We start from the raw sequence: 16809 nt of genomic DNA on the forward strand, positions 1-16809 counted from the left end.
CCGACCATGGTGACACGTTCAAGTGATATAATATCGCGCTGCAATTTGTTGTATTTTTAGTTGCGAGTTCATATGGCGTGGGTTAACTGGTTGCAGTTTCGAGAAAAGATTTTCAGTTTCATTTGTTAAGCGCATATTCGCAACTTCAATTTCCTCAAGTACTTTCCGATATTTACATTATTACAATACATGTTCTCTTAGCGAAGATTAATTAACCTGTTAACTGCGGAGTTTAGTTTCAAAAGTTCCTTACAGGATGTGCAGGTAAAATCAAGCAGTGACGAGTATACACGTCGACCGCACTGAAATGAAGTTTTGGATTGACGTGTATACACGTCGAACGCAGTTAACTGGTCATGTTGTAACAGTTAATATGTGTAACAATATATATAGAGTTAATCTAGTTAACACTTTACCGACCGCTAGCAGTTCAACGGCATACGCACGTCCGACCGGCAGCTCAGGCGCAGATTCTCCTTGGCGCTGGCTCTGTTTGGGTTTAGTAGACTCTCCAATACCATTCTTTTCGTTCATTGCGAACGGGAAATTTTTCAAATTGGTATAAAACTGTGGAAGCTTACAAAGCAATGCAACTGACGCAACTGAGCAAGGTATCTTAGTACTAAATAACAAATTAATGCTCAAATAATGAGAAAGATTGTCGGCAACAAAAAGCTGATTAATAAGGTATCGGTCGGTAAGCGTCGGTGACAAAAAAACCGATTAATCGGCTATCGGTCGGTAAAGTGTTAAAATATAGAGTGTTCTTTAATTAAAGATGTCGCTTACGAGTAACCATTATAAATGATAAACATTTTTTTGTTTACCGGTAATCATTGTCAGTGACAGGAATTTGGGTTACATATAATCATCATCGAAAAATTGTTTTCAATTATTCTCAATCTTTAACTGTCAACCATTTTTTTTTCTTAATAAGACTTAACATTAAGTTTTTTCATGTTACCAATGAATACTAAACCGTAATGTTAACAATTGACAACAGACGAATGTGACCAGAAAAAAGATTCTGTCACCGATATTGGTTAGCGGAAACTAAAAAAATTTTTCGTTATCGATAATGGTTATCGGTAAAAAATATTAATCAAAAAATATTAATCATTCGTAATGGCTATTCCTAATAGGAACAATTAAAAATTAATATTTCTTAATAGTTTAATTTTTTGAGAAATTTTTTACAGTTTTATTCATAACTGACTTTCATTGAAATAAAAAATAATTTTTATTCAATGACATCTTTCCAAAAAGTATTAAAAATAACCGTTGCCTTGGATCTCTGAATTCTTTCAAACGACTGCCTCCAAAATTCACTGCAGTAAGGTTCCTGAACAAGAACCATCAAACATAGAGTTTAGGAAAGAAAATGTACTTTATTTACGTAAAGAAACAAAATAGATTGGAATTCGATAAAGTACTATTCAGTGCGTTTGGATAATATTAAATTCTTAACAAAATCTGGTTCTACGTTTCATATTTTTCTTGCATATTGCAATAGTTAGGGTACTTTACAGAAAAATCAATAGGTAGAAAAATTACACATTATCCTAACATCTAAGATCATGAATCTTGTATCTTCAGAATCTCAGCCGTAAGAGTGAAGACTTGTGGGATTTGATACTGACAGTTCCTGTCAGATATAACAGCCAGTCCCGAGAGAAGTTGCATCCATAAACTTAAATCCGTGTTATCTGGTTCAGGAAATTCTATGCCTTTCGAAAATCAATCCTAATGTTACAGAATGCGACAGATATAGATCCTCTAGCTGGATTCAAGAATCTGCTACCAGTGCCAATAACGATATTTACAGCACTTCACTATCTCACAAGTCTGCGATACTGTTTGCACTAGCCGCCATAAACTATACAGCCTGCATTACCTAACTACGCGTTTACTTACTTCAGTGTTTGACTGTTAACTTGAACAGTGAAGTTCGCTCGTAAAACTAAAGTTGAGACCGCCATAGTCGATATTCGAATTTATTACGCTTCCAACGGTTCATGGCGACAGAAAAGAAAAATGTTGGTTAATTTTAAAAGATACACTCTCTATAATTTAACGTATAATTCTAAATATCCTGCAGAGATCAGAAAAGCAATTACACGGTATTTATAGCTAAGCAATTACGTTACAAAGTATTTATAATTATCCATTATATTAATTGTAATAAATAAGACGGGATCATCTTTAACGTTTATTGTATGTGTAAGATATATGTATAAGTATAGTGTATATAAGTATGCCTATCCCTGCGTATACTAACTTTTTGTTCGATATACGTATGTTTGTAGTAAATACTTCGCAATTTCTGTATTCCTTTGTACATTATTTTCATATTTCACCGATATAATCGTAACAGTTGTATCTCATTATATGTGCTACTGAAGTTTCAAAATGTTTTATATAGCACATACAATATGGACATAATAGCATTCTACGATAAGAGTTCAGATATTTTCGTGACTCACTGTATACATTTTCTTGAATATCGTTCCCATATTCAATTTCGTTGTAACGGTGACAAAACACAGACTATCGCGTCATTCTTAAACCGATACGTTAGTCAACGAAGAAAGCTGGATCCTCTTCTTTTATTCTGCACGCTTTATGCGACGCACGATACCAGAAAGCTCGTTTCTCATTGATTAATGACAAGGGAGACGTTTTCTCGGTGAATAACAGAGAAGATTGGAACGCGTGTACAGAGTTGTAAGCAAATAGAGGGAAGAGAAGAAACGCAACGAGGTCAAAGGATTCAAATCCCTTGGCATCTCTCTCGCTCTTTCGCCAACTCGGCGAGAGTGGCGAATGCAGGCAGGAGATGGTAAAGGGGGGAAAAAGATAGCGAATGAAGGAAAGCACTTAGAAAGGATGAGGGGAATTAATAGAGAAAGCGTAAAATGAAAGAGTGGAGAAGTTGGACGAGAAGTTGTGCGATTTCATCGCTCGTAGCTGAAAGAAATTCGAATCGGGAACCAAGTAAAAGATAAGACAGTCTTGATAACCAGGCTGAAGGAACCTCGAACTAGGAAACGCGATTGCGCCCTTCGTTTCTTCACAACTAATTTCGAAATTCGCAATTCCCTTTTGAATTCCGTTTCTCGATAGATTCAAGATACATAACTCTTTCAAACAAACGTGCCTGCTAAAACAACTTCTTAAATATTTGTCATTTACATACGTTGGCTCATTGTGAGCTTCTTTGTACAATTATCGTTAAAACTATTTGTCATGCAACTGATTTTTTATAGAAGTTACTTTGTTTCAAGGATGACATTTTGCGACGGACTTTCGCTGTCCCAACTAGGTGCAAGTTTCTTGACATTTCAAGGTGATTTTCATTGTGTTAAATAGAACAGTACTTTTGTGATAGTTGGCCGCGTAGTATACTTCGAGACAAGTTCACTGGCTTATGATATGGTTGGTTATTTGAAGTTTTCCTTGAATAGAGGAAGTGTCCTTTACTTCATCTTCTCTCTTCCTACATGAAAACTGCAACGAGAAATTTATCCAACATTACTTCGATACTATTATAGCGGCACTCGACAGCAAACTACGACCAGACGAGGGTAGGGCAGTGGTTAGCGCCGTTGGTTACGAACGTTCAAGACCAGGTTCAAATCCCGGCACTCGTAGTCCGACTTTTTCTCCACAATTCCCAACCCGGATGAAGACAAAATCTCATACAGCAGCCAAGCACTATCACCCCACGACTTATTCACCTCACTATCATTACGTACAGTGGCTGACGAGAAAGTATTCGAACACTTACATATGCAAACTTGAATGGCTGAAATAATGTACATTAAAGTAATTTGCTGAGACAAGCAGATGTCAGGAGGAAGATATGGAAGTTTTGAGGTTATGTCAGTAAAATTTGAGAAGGATTCAACAACGTAGGTAGAAGTTGATAGATTTATTAGAAGCACGCATTGTAAGTGACTGACAAAAGTATTTGAATGCTTACATATATTATTAAATTATTTAATATTAATATTTTGTTGGACCACCTTCAGTAGCGATAGTGTGTCTCAATGGGCGTTCCATACTGTAAACCAATGATTTTGTAAAACTACACTCAACGAAGTTCCATATTTCTATGATTTTATCTTTAAATACTTGCTTTGTGGTTATCTGGAATTTATTTAATCTTTTTCCGATTTTAGTCCATAAATTTCCAATCGGATTTATGTCTGGACTTTGCGGTGGAGTAATTAACATGTGTGGTGTGTTATATACGATTCATTTTTTCACAATTCTAGCAGTATGCTTAGGATCATTATCTTGGTGGAAGTGGAAATCTTCCAATAATCCTAATTTACGGGTACTTTCTTTAAGGTTATTTTTTAAAATATTGGAATACTTACATTTATCAAATATTCCATCAATAAATATCAACTTTCCAGTGCCATTGGCAGTCATGCACCCCCACACCATGACCGATCCACCTTCGTGTTTCACTGTTTGATGTAAATGTCGAATTTCCAATTCCGTATTTAGTTTTCTCAGCAGATAATTTTGACCATCTGAGCCAAAAATGTTAAACTTTGACTCGTCCGAAAAGATGACTTTGTCCCAAAAAGAATTATATTTATTAATATAGGTTTTTGCAAAAGTCAATCTTTTTTATCATTTACCGTATTAATATGTGGCTTGTTTTGCGGTACTCTGCCATGAAAATCATTGTTTCGTAAGATTCATCGACATAATTCCGAGTGAACTTCTTTACAAAACATATCAGCTACCATACTTGCGAGTTGAGGAGCGGATGTAGTAGGATTTTTTTTTAATTCGCGAATGATAACTTTCTCCTCTCTTCCAGTCAATCTCTTTGGTCGACCTGATCGAGCTTTGTTTGCAAGTGTTTCCTCATTCTTTCACTTTTTTATGATATAGTGTAATGTGAACTTGCTTCTGTTTACAATTCTGGCAATCTCGTTATACGATATGCCGTCCTTATGTAATCGGATATTATTTCTCTTTCACACTTTTTGGTATTCATTTTAAATACTGTGGCGGAGGATGCGAGGAAATCGGATTTATGTAATAACGACGAATAAGATTGCTGTTGCAACCGTCAAGTGCATTTAGAATAAGCTGAATAGATAATAGTATAAAAGCTTATAAATGCCGTCGACGTTCGTACAAACGTAGTCACGAAGATAGAATACAAAATCCTCGCGGATAATTCGAAGACTCGTATACTCCGTTAATTCGCAAATAATGATTATTCGATAATATCTCGGTAATAGCTCGATGGTAATAACTGTCCGCTCGCGATCGTGTCCGTTTATTTATACTAGTCGGGGGGGGGGGAGTCGGAAGATTCAAATTTGTCTTAGAACGACGGTTGGCCTCAACGGCAACATTGGTTTTGTCCAGAGATAATCGAACGCTAATTTCGTGTGTGGAGGAGGTGTCCGTGTTCTGAGGCACAACACAACATAAGTCGCTCTCGCTTCGCCTCGTCCTATGACTCATGTGTCGCTACAATACTACTGTGCACACTTTTACGTTACTGTTACTGAAACGATATCCTAACATCAAGTGAACGTACCAATATTTTCATTTCGCAATGATGTTTACATTCGGTGCAAAGGAAGATGAAAAACTATCAACAGTGTTACAGCGTTCGAATACTTTTGTGAGACACTTATCGTGAATGTTTCTAATAAATGTATCATAACTTCTGTTATGTATATTATTGAATCGTTTTCAAATTTTACTGATGTAATCTTGACACTTCTTGGACACTATGGATACCAAATTGTTTTAACAAATTAGTTTAGTACACCTCATTTTATTAATTGAAATTTGTAAGTATAAGCGTTGGAATACTTTCGTGAGGCACTGTATATTTATACAGAAAACATTGTTGCATCTAACTTTCAGAATATTTTACATCGAATAAAATCTACTCTTAATTTACCCAGACCATGAAATCCATTCTAACCGGCGGAAAATGTGTTCTTGCTATCTCTGGCGATTTAGCATTCTGGAAATGGTCGAAATTGGTACGGAAGATGGTATCATCGGGGCAACCGAAAGTCCACGATTTGGACGGTCTATTTCGATATTCCTTTCGAATACTGTTTGAAATGTCGATTCATGAATACACGTGTACCATAGGGAAATCGGATTCGACACTCGCTGGCAATCTAACAGTTAAAACGTGTATGCAGCAAAGCTTTAGCCCCGAATATTAGTGGAAACGGTATTGCTTGGTCCCTAAGTAGCATTTATATTCTCGTTATCCAAATAGCGATGTTTTCGACGTTTCGCCAGATATGATCCCCATGTAATCAAGATTCTCTGTCCCGATAAACGTGGACAGTACGCGGATAGCTGTCGGTCTTCGTTTCTGTACGCATTTCGTTGATATGAAACGTGAGAAAAAAAAAAGGACAAAAAATGGGAAAAAAGGAAGAAATGGATTGACATTGTCAATCAAACGATACGCGACGCTCGGCTTGCAATGAAAACCGACTGCTGCGCTTGAATAAAAACGTAAATATGCCCCAGAGTGTTGGTAGATAGTATTGCTAGAGATACGATTGATGGACATTGATATGGATGGCATTTGATGATTTTATGAGTAATCGCGAGAAAACTACCTTCTGTGCTGTTAAAATAAATTTTCAAATCTGTTGTTCAAGCACTTGATCCTGTAATCAGAGATGAATGGTCTGTGACGTTGATTTGATGCAGTTAAAAAGTAGCGTTAATACACACAGCCCTGCTTAACCTTCAGTAAATGTAACATTTATTAATCAATTTATCAATATCGGGTTCCAAGTGACTCTTTAGAAGAATCTAATTATAATAATTTCGCATCATGGAAAAAAAATGGAAAACAGAAATCTTTGTAAAGTGTCAGTTGACATGTCAACACTTTGCACTGCGAATTTTATTTCAATTTCGTTAGCAGCAGCTGCCAACGCTTTTATTTGAAATTTACTTTAGCTAAAAAATAAGACGATTTAAGTAAATAAAGGAAGAAAGAAATTCACGTAAATACGAGTTTTATTCACACTACTGTTGTATGTACACTAGTGTATAATATATGAAACAACTTCCAGCATGCAATCCTGCTTTTTCTTCGCACGTTTCACAAAAAAAGATGGCGCACGACAAAGGAGCTGCTGCGATAAAAACTGATGTCGAGTCACATTCGACATAGTAGTGCAATAGGTTAACACACTGGTCCTCAAGATTGTTTATCGTCTCTGATTTAAGAAAAATTTATATAGCTCCAAGGAAAATATTAGAAAATAGAGAAAAAGAATGGAAATCGAAGTTTTAATATCTATCTGACAAATATGTACAGAACTTGATTTGAGTATACGTATACTTAGAACCAGGGATTTCTCTCTTTAAAAGCTATCTTCTTCATCACTGTTTGTATTATAATAGTCTTTCATTTAGTATGTTAATTTATTTGGTGGAACAAACTGGAGGAAAAACAGGCTATCGATTTCGGTATTCGAATTGGGTAGGTACTAGTCGACCTCAATTGTAATTTACTTAGAACTTGAGGGTAGGAGAGGGAGTTAATCCATGCGAGACTTCTTCTGTCACATCGCAACCACAACTGCGACAAGTTACAAATCCAAACGTTGCCTAAACTACTTCAAGTTAGAAATCGAAACGTTCTCTAAGCCGAAACCATTGAACAAACTAAAGAGATTACAGTGAAATAAATTCTCTGAAAATCCTCAAATAGCTACGATCTTTCATTCCAATTATAATTCTACTCAAATAAGAAACAATAAAAAAAAAAAAAAAAAAAAAAAAAAAAAAAAAAAAAAGTCTTAACTATATCTCGTAACTCCAAAGAGAAATTTCAACGTGATATAAAACGCGATACAAAAAGCAAAAGTTCAGAAGAAAGTAGCGCACACAAGAAACAGAGAGTATACTGAGGAAAGTATCTAAAAATTCTCAGAAAGTTAGTCCTTCACTCGCATTATAACCACGTCCGAATAAAATATGCAGCACCATAAAACACGTCCATTCTAACTAAACCCCTTAACTTCAAATCTCAGCGTGAAACAAAACACGATAGAAAAATGAAAAGTTCAAGACAAAGTCCGGCGCATAGAAAAAAGAGAATACAGCGAAGCAAGTATCTTAAAATCTTCAAAAAAGTTACGGTCCACTCGAGTTACAATCCTGTTCGAATAAAAATAATACGAATAAAAAATACACCTGTTACGACCGTTCGCGAAGAGACGCGATCGCGAGAAAGCGCGTCAGCGAGAGGCGTAAATTCTCGCTACGATTCTGATAGTCGACGCCGCAAACCAGTCGTTCCCCTGTTTCGATTAGGATAACAGAGGTAGTTCAAATGATTGTAACACTGAATTAACAGGGTTAATATAAGCTTCTGTTTTTAACAATATTTAAAATTATAACTAACGCGTTACAAATGATTTAACAATGATACAACTAGTTTATTATTATAATTCGACTCGACTTTATAATATTTCTCGACGTATTCGTTTGACTAAGCGAACTTGATTTTATTTCTCTGAACCTCCGATACATTCGGTTTGAATCCTCGTATGCTACTGACTGCTCTTCGACTTTTTTCTTTGCCTTCTCTCGGATACAACCCCCACCACGCTCGAGTCTCGCAACCGTTCGCGCCTATGATCACGTATGCCATCTTTTTGTGTAGGTAAAATAACGGACCGAAGGCGAATCGATGTTTGTTAGAATTCGCTGCTTGACGACAACTAAGCGTTTATCGCTATATTGTATATATCTCATTGGTCATGTAAGACGATGTGTCTGCGACACTGTAGTACCAAAGGAGACGGTTAGGAACACGGCCTATAGTAAGCCTCGGGGCGTAACAACACCAACCCCGTAAAACACGTCCATCGCAACTACTCGCCGTAACTCCGAACATAAACGTGAACGTGATACAAAAATGCAAAGTTCCTTAGGGACAAAGTGCCGCGCAGATAGACAGAGGGAAAAAGAAAAAGAAAAAGTAAACGTTTGCAGGGGAAAAGGAAGAGGGTTGTTCGCGTGTTTCCTGCCGTGGGCCACGTCTCTCCTATCTTTCTTCTTTTTTTCCTTCTCGAAACGATAACGAGGCAACTATAGAGTTGTTCTCTGTCCGTAGCGGCGCAAGGAACGAGGTAGAATCGCGGTCGAGAGCGTCCACGTGGTTGAAACGGCTAGCCTCGGGAGCAACGCCGGCGGCGTCGGCGGCGTCGGCAGCGACGTGGCAGGCAGCGAGGCAGGAACAGGCGGCGGCGGGGGTGGAATACCACCTGGGCTACCCTTCCAGGTGGGCTATCGGGAAGCCGGCCAAGAGTACACGCTGTACCTTCTCGCAGCCCGCGAGCAGGACCGCGCCGAGTGGATCCGTGCCATCCGTGCTGGTGAGTTCGCTCTTTATTTTCCTCCTTGCATCTTCTCTTCTTATCTTTTCTTATCTCCTTGCCCGGTATTTTTCAAATTTCTTTTTGCTTCCTATTTTTCAAACACGATCAAACACGTAAGATATTGCTCTCCGTGATATTGGATTGGCAATTAAGTGTTTGCGGATTTTGTCAGCACCACCTATTGACAAAATTTGCAATCACTTAGTTGCCAACCCAATAGTTGTAAGTTGCTGAAGATTTCGGTTTATGTCATAGGTATGGGAATGATTGATTTACGTTGAGTTTTTTTTAGTTTAATATGATATTGAGTAACGCGTGTTTACCTTGGATTTAATGGAACTTATCGTTAGAATGATAGAAAGCTCGTATGGTAAAATTAAAGTTGCGGCGAATAAATTGCAAGTTGCCAGCTCCGCGAGAGTTAACCAATTGTAGAATTGCAAAATGGCACACGATGAAAGTGTAGAAAATACATAACCTATAGATTGCACAAATAACTTATAGCATTTTATAATTTCTTTTGCTTTTACATTTATCAAAATGGTAACCATTGAATGTTAAGAATAAACGATAAAAGTACAACAATATATACGTAGTAAAATTAATTAACGTTACGCTTTTCTTTATGAAAAAAATATTTTCGCTTGTCATCGTTTACCATTGCAACTGGTGAATTATGAAGCTCGTTACTGCCACCTCGATGATATAGAAATTCCACGCGCTCCTCCATATGCTTTGTCCGTTTCTCGCGTAATACCGTTCTTTATTTTCGCGATAACAACTCGTACGTTTTTCACTAGGCTACTTCAATCGTCGTTAGTATATTTTAATCGGCCCCGGTTACTGCAATTAGCTTTGGCTTCGCGTACCTCGTTAGAGCACGCTGTTTCTATCCGAGTCACGATTCGCGGGATACAATAACGGGCCATCATTTAAAATATATTTAGGGAAACTGGAAATTGAAGTCGTAAGTCGGCGAGTTTTCTTTACGCTTGTTGTCTGGCGATAATAAGCGCGTGTGCCAGATACCACTCTGAGGATGCTCGGTTTTTCTTAATAGGTCTGCCCTGCGGAGGGACGTCGTTAAGCATTGTAATTCATTTGCAGCCGTAAATCTGAAGCAGTTTCGTTCAGTGGGGCTTACGCTCGTTCCTCCAGGCCACTGTTCTTTAAGCGAGCGTTCATTAAAGGCACCTTTAAATTGCTGCTGCTGCTCTTCTTCGTGAAATAGATACATTACCAAGGGAAAATTTTTCTTCTCTTTCTGGCCTGTGCCTCTTTTCACCTTTCGATTTTACGCTTCCAACTGTTAACACCTGTATATTTCATCGCGATAACCTGGTAATTATCGTTTCAATTTCATTCTTTAGGTGATAAAGTTTGATTTAAATTGACTATAGTCGTGAAAGTCATCCACGTCATTTTGTACGTTTGACACTTTGACTGCCACGTTGGTCATTGGTGACAGGAGTGCTTCAACTTCTTACAATTGTAAAAATTGAATGAAAATTGACAGTTGGGGCATTTTGAATATAACCCATAAATAGAAGATATTTTGAAATAAAAAGTGCCCCGTTGAACAATTAAACATTTTTATTAAAACATCAATAAAAAAAAATGAGAACAAATGTGTTGAAACACTTTAAACATAAATATGGCTCGTCTATACAATCTGGACCATAGGTGGTCACATTTTTGGTCCCATTCTTAGTAATTTTTGATCCTAACTGTTTAACATTTTTTTATAACACTCCCTGCAAAATTTTCGTAGGAGGTACGCTTGTACATCGCCAGTGCCATTCTAAAATTTGATACCTTGATTTTTGTTTTTGTTGCATGTTTATGGAGTATCATCGCGTTTGAAATTGATGTATTTAACGGTAACTCTGAAGCTAATTTTATATACCACTTAGGGGTTCTTCTGTGTGGTAGAATATGCTATTATTTGTTTACGCCCCGAGGCTTTCTATAGGCCGTGTTCCAAACCGTCTCTCTTGGTACTACAGTGTCGCAGACAGATCGTCTTACATGACCGGCGAGATATACACAATGTATCTACAAGCGCGTGTTGTTGTTAAGCAGCGAGTTCTAAAACACATCGATTCGCCTTCGGTCTGTTATTTTACCTACACAAAAAAGGTGGCGTAGGTGATCATAGGCGCGAGCGGTTGCGAGACTCGAGCGTGGTGGGGGTCGTCACCAAGAGATGACGAAGGAAAAAATCGAAGGGCAGTCAGTATCATATGAGGATTCAAACCGAATGCATCGAGAGGTTCATCAATTTATTATTATTTTGCCATTATATGCATTGAATAGTAAAAATACTCTGGTGGCGTCTTGAGCGAAACACGTGATTTTGGCTTGGCAGTCAAAGTGTTAATCGCTGTTCGCATGATCAAATTAGTTCGGTAGTATGTACCGTTTTGTTTACATTAGATTAGTCCTTTCGGTTTTATAACTCGTTAGGAAACGGTTAGGCATCTATTGGAGGATGTGTCAGCGCGCAGAATGTCTTGTGCGTACGATTTGTTACGAATGATAATGCAGAAAATTGCAATAAATTCATAATCAATGCTCCATAATGTTTCGGTTATATTTCGTAACCGGATGCGACTGTGTACGGTATAAAATGTAATTTTAGAATCATCAATTGCAGTAGCGGATACGTCGATAAGTTTCATATAAATGACATCATTATCGGACCTCTTCACACAGATTTGCCGTGCATTTGTACTACATCGAGATACTGTCGATAACTCGACGTCCGGCTTGTTTCGGTGAAGTACAATAAATGCGGCTACGATCGCTGCTTCTCCAATTACGCATTGATTATGGATCATTTTGCAACAGCGATGCAATCATTAAAGTGGTTCTCATGGAATTAATTTACATATGCACAAGGATGGTAATAGAAGTCAACTTTAATGATAGGGAAAATCGTATTCGTTGCGTTTAATTTAGTTGAAGCCGATTGCTCGACGAACGTTTAATATTGGATTGGTAACTAAGTGATTGTGGATTTTGCCATTAGGTGGCATTGACAAACTCCGCAATCACTTAGTTGCCAACCCAAAATTTCGTGTACGTCTTTCCCAATGGCAAGCATCATCGTGCTATGAAATGTGAAAATTGGCCGTTTCGCGTGTGTAGAAGCAACACGGAATAAAGTTTTTGCGGACTAGTACAGCGCGGTCGGTAATAGCTAACTGACGATAAAATAAAATAAAAAAAAATTCCGGGATAATAAATGTCCCAATTGGTCACTTGGCGTACCATGGCTGGGAAAAATTAGCAGTAATATGTCGGTCAAGTGGTTGGTAGTAAATAATGCAGACGAGAGACATACGAACGATGTTTGCAGAGCGTTAATTTTTTTCATGTTATTTTGACATGCTCTCCTCTGATGGAAAATTCACAGAAATGCCTCAATAATTAAATAACATTCGTAGAGAAATAATTTATTATCTCACTGAAAAAGTGAATTTAGTTATCCTTAAAAACTATTTTATCATTTTCGAATTTCACATAATAGTAAAAATCACGTTCAAAGATAAAATATTTGACTACGTGAGTTTTCTCGATTTTACGATTAATTAGAACATCGTCTAATCTCTATATGTTTCAACAAATCTTTGGAATTCTTCCAAGTAGAGATAATAGACATCTTTGGACTACCGTAGAAGAAAAATGTCTTCTCTAAGCGAATAAATTTATGTTTTGTCTGAACAGAATATCGAGAGACGAGGAAAAATCAATTTTCATTAAGCTATTTTCATTCTCACGAAAGATTAATTTTTCTACGATTTTACGATTAATTTTAATTTCCAAAATTTCCAACAAACATAAAATCTTGATAGAAACATAATTTCTAATTCTCGTACATTTTTTGTGGTTTAATGGAATTTTGTTTTAAATAAATTACAGTATCTCAGAGTAGAGAAAGGCTTGGTTATATCTGTGGGGTAATTTCTCAGGGTAGCGGTATGACAGTGATGGATTGAATTCTCCATTATACCCACGAAGATGTGCAACCACTAGCAATAAGATCTACCTAAGTTCCATCGAGATAATATCAGATGATCTTGCATGTGACTCTGAGTGTCCAGCACAGTTGTTCGTATAATAGTTTGCAACAGATTTTCATTATGTGGCCACAAGTTCTACGTACAACTCAGACAGAAATTGGTATCCATAGGAGGAGAAGCGAAGACTCGGACGAAATTGATTCCAAAGTACTTTAGTAGAATTTCTAAATTGCTTCATTTCTAAGTGATATGATCTGCAATTGCAGCAACGAGCTATCTTTACAACTCGTGTTGCAGCCATGGCAATGCTGATATCATCTTGCAAATATAACGTAAAAAGTTTTTAGGAAGCACAACATCATTGCATTGGGTTGGAAAGTAAATGATTGCAGATTTTGTCAATACCACCTAATGATAAAATTTTGTTTGGTATTCATTTGGTGGTATTGACAAAATCCACAGTCACTTAGTTGCCAACCCAATATTTTATGAGATATCTAAGCAAGAAAGTTGTCGTTTTTTTATTATCTAATTAGATTTGTAATTTTATTTATATTATAAATATATAAAACATTATTTTATAAGAAATAACAGTAGACAGACTTACATTATACTTCTCAGTATAGTATAACGAGATTTTGTAAAGATAGCAATGATAAAAAAAGTTTCCTTGATAGTAAAATATCACGGTTGTCGTTTTCTTTGATTATCTAATTAGGTTTGTAATTTTATTCTCTGTCAGATACGTCTTCACAATCTCAAGAAATATATCTAATGAAATTTACATAGCAATAACTATACAGAACATTATTTTATAAGAAATAGCACTAGACAGATTTACATTATACTTCTCAGTATAGTATAACGAGACTCTGGAAAGATAGCAATGATAAAAAAAAGTTTCTTTGATAGTAGAATATCACGGCTTAAAATATTCTGGATGAAATAAATGGTGAAGTTTCAGAAACGACTGCACGTGAGCAAATATTTCTCACTTCTTCACTAGCCTATGGAGTTTCATCAAAATCGATGCACACCACTTCATACGCTCCCTTTGTGAGCTCTGGGGCTTCAGGTAGTTTCTCGCTCCTCTATTTTTTCATAGCATCGCGCACCAGCGTTGAAACGAGTTGGTCGCAGTGATCTATACTCTACAAAGTCCCGTATAACTTGCTGAAAAAATAAAAAACAATGATAATGACACCTGTGTCCAATACGCGACACGTATTTTTTATTCTCGCAACGAAACCTATTTTACTTTAATATCGAGTTACGAACAGTATATAAACTCTTCCATAGATGAGAGAAGATTGCAGGGCTCGTAGCAAAAACGATCATTATATTTTTCTTCCAGAGTATGTACTCAAAGGAATATTCAGCAGAATATTCAATACATACTAATTTTTTGAAATAAAATATTCATTATACCTCACAATCTATAATATATAAATTATATGATATATAAATAGTATTTCCTATCTTTTATAAAAAGAAGTAATTTTGAAGTCCAATAATGTCGTTAATTAGTTCCATATGAAAATTATTTTGGCCCTTTTATTATCTTGCATATAAAAAAATATTAATAACGTTAGTCAGGCATGCTAATTAATTAAGTTGAATATCACCTGACTTGACCCATCACATGCTTTCCAGAAGACTTACAGTGACTCAGAAAATTGATCGCCTGAAAATTCGTCTGTCATTTATTAATTTGTTAATGCGAATATCAATTAATCAACCCAACTTATCTCTTTTTAATTTATATCAAACAAACCAAATAAAGGCAATTCCTTTCTAATTCTTCAAACCATTTTGTAGTATTCGTTTCAACAAAAAAGATTTATATAAAATAATGATATATTTTATCCCCTTTAAAGATGATTTCGTTTAAAGTTTCCGCTAAAATTACACTACAAAGCACAAATAATACAAAGCACGATAAGTTCTCAGCATTTGTTTATGATACATGGCGCTCGATGCTCCATTTGAGGTGCTGTTGGTTGTAAGTGCTCAAGGACTATTCTCGGTATTTAACAAAAAGTTTATTTAACAATTAACAGTCAACAATCGACTGTCAACAGTCAATGATCAACAATCAACGAACAACAATTAAGCTTCCCGAATGTGTTTGCTTCGCTGTTACGTTAGACCCTTCGCACTTCGCCGTTACACTAGACCCTACGCACCTCGCCGTTACGCTAGACCCTTCGCATTTCGCCGTTACGCTAGACCCTTCGCATTTTGCTGTTCGAAACGGAATGAATCTTTTGTTCAAAACCAAACGGATTCTTCTCTTTGTTGCTCCTCGATATCTCCACTATGCACGCGTTTGTTATATGTCCGCGACGGTTGCCGCGTATGCATTCTTCCGAATATTCGGTGGAAGAACCGTAGAGATATCGATGGTACATTGGGCATGTCAGCCTTACGCCTAGATGGCATAGCGCTTTGCGTCGCGAAGCCGTCGGAAAGTTCCGTCATCGGATACCGTTACACATTCATCGGCTTGCGATTTAACTATCTTTAGCTCGGAATTCTGCTATTCTTTAAGCCAATAAACGATTTCCTTAACGAAAATGGAAACGGCACCTTTGTGTAATATTCGTTGGAACGACTGAAAACTGTCTGCTTAACGTAACATCCCCAAGGAAATCAAATCTTGAGAATAAGATACTCTCTCTTTGTAGAATGTACATAGAAGTGACTTTCCTTAGTTTAGCTGAGATAAGAAGATGTAAAACCGGTGAAACTATTCTAAAGTTAATGATTATTCTTTGTTTGAACTGTCTGTGGTTAACCATGCTGCGTTTCTTAAATTTTCATATCTCAATTTCGTTCACGTTTCAACAAACAGGAGTTATAATAGTTTTCAAATTTTTAGTATAATATTGAAATGGGAAATGAAGTGTGTCATTAACGATTCTTTTGTACCTTGCCAGAACTCGAGAAGTCTTTTAACGATAGAAAAGTTGCGATCGAAAATGATTGAAATCTTTTATATTTATATTCTTTAAGGAATTAAAGCTTCATTTTCTTTAACGATTGATAAATTGTCAGTAAAAACTTTCAGTGTTCATTCTTCGTTTAAAACTTGCATCAACTTCTATCTAAAATAAAAAGCGTTTGTTTCAGCAAGAAGATTCAATATACATTATTGGAGAGATACCTGCATTAGTTTCTGCGTATGGCCGAGAATCTTGTAAATCTAATACTAAACAAAAGTCGGTTTAAAAGTCGGTTTGCTTAGAAATATAACTTTATTCAATTAGGTATTGTCCGTTTTTGTCGATCACATTTTGCCATCTTTCAGGCAGTGTCATAATTCCATGTTCATAAAACTTCTGAATTAAATGTGAATTTATATCATCAGC

The 16809-nt window shown here is 36.5% G+C and overlaps 1 protein-coding gene across 3 annotated transcripts in view; it reads left to right on the plus strand.

Moving 5' to 3' along the window:
- Positions 1-16809, plus strand: part of LOC132915408 (tyrosine-protein kinase Btk) — a 358897-nt gene that overhangs the window by 29272 nt on the left and 312816 nt on the right. For 2 of the 3 annotated variants that reach the window (XM_060975187.1, XM_060975188.1), the window contains one exon: positions 9149-9410. The exons of the other annotated variant lie outside the window; for it this stretch is intronic. In XM_060975187.1, coding sequence (XP_060831170.1) covers positions 9149-9410 — 262 coding nt within the window. The remainder of the gene's footprint in view (positions 1-9148; positions 9411-16809) is intronic. 3 annotated transcript variants of the gene reach the window in all.

Source organism: Bombus pascuorum, chromosome 17 (assembly GCF_905332965.1).
Source record: "Bombus pascuorum chromosome 17, iyBomPasc1.1, whole genome shotgun sequence".
In the NCBI taxonomy this organism is placed as follows: domain Eukaryota; kingdom Metazoa; phylum Arthropoda; class Insecta; order Hymenoptera; family Apidae; genus Bombus; species Bombus pascuorum.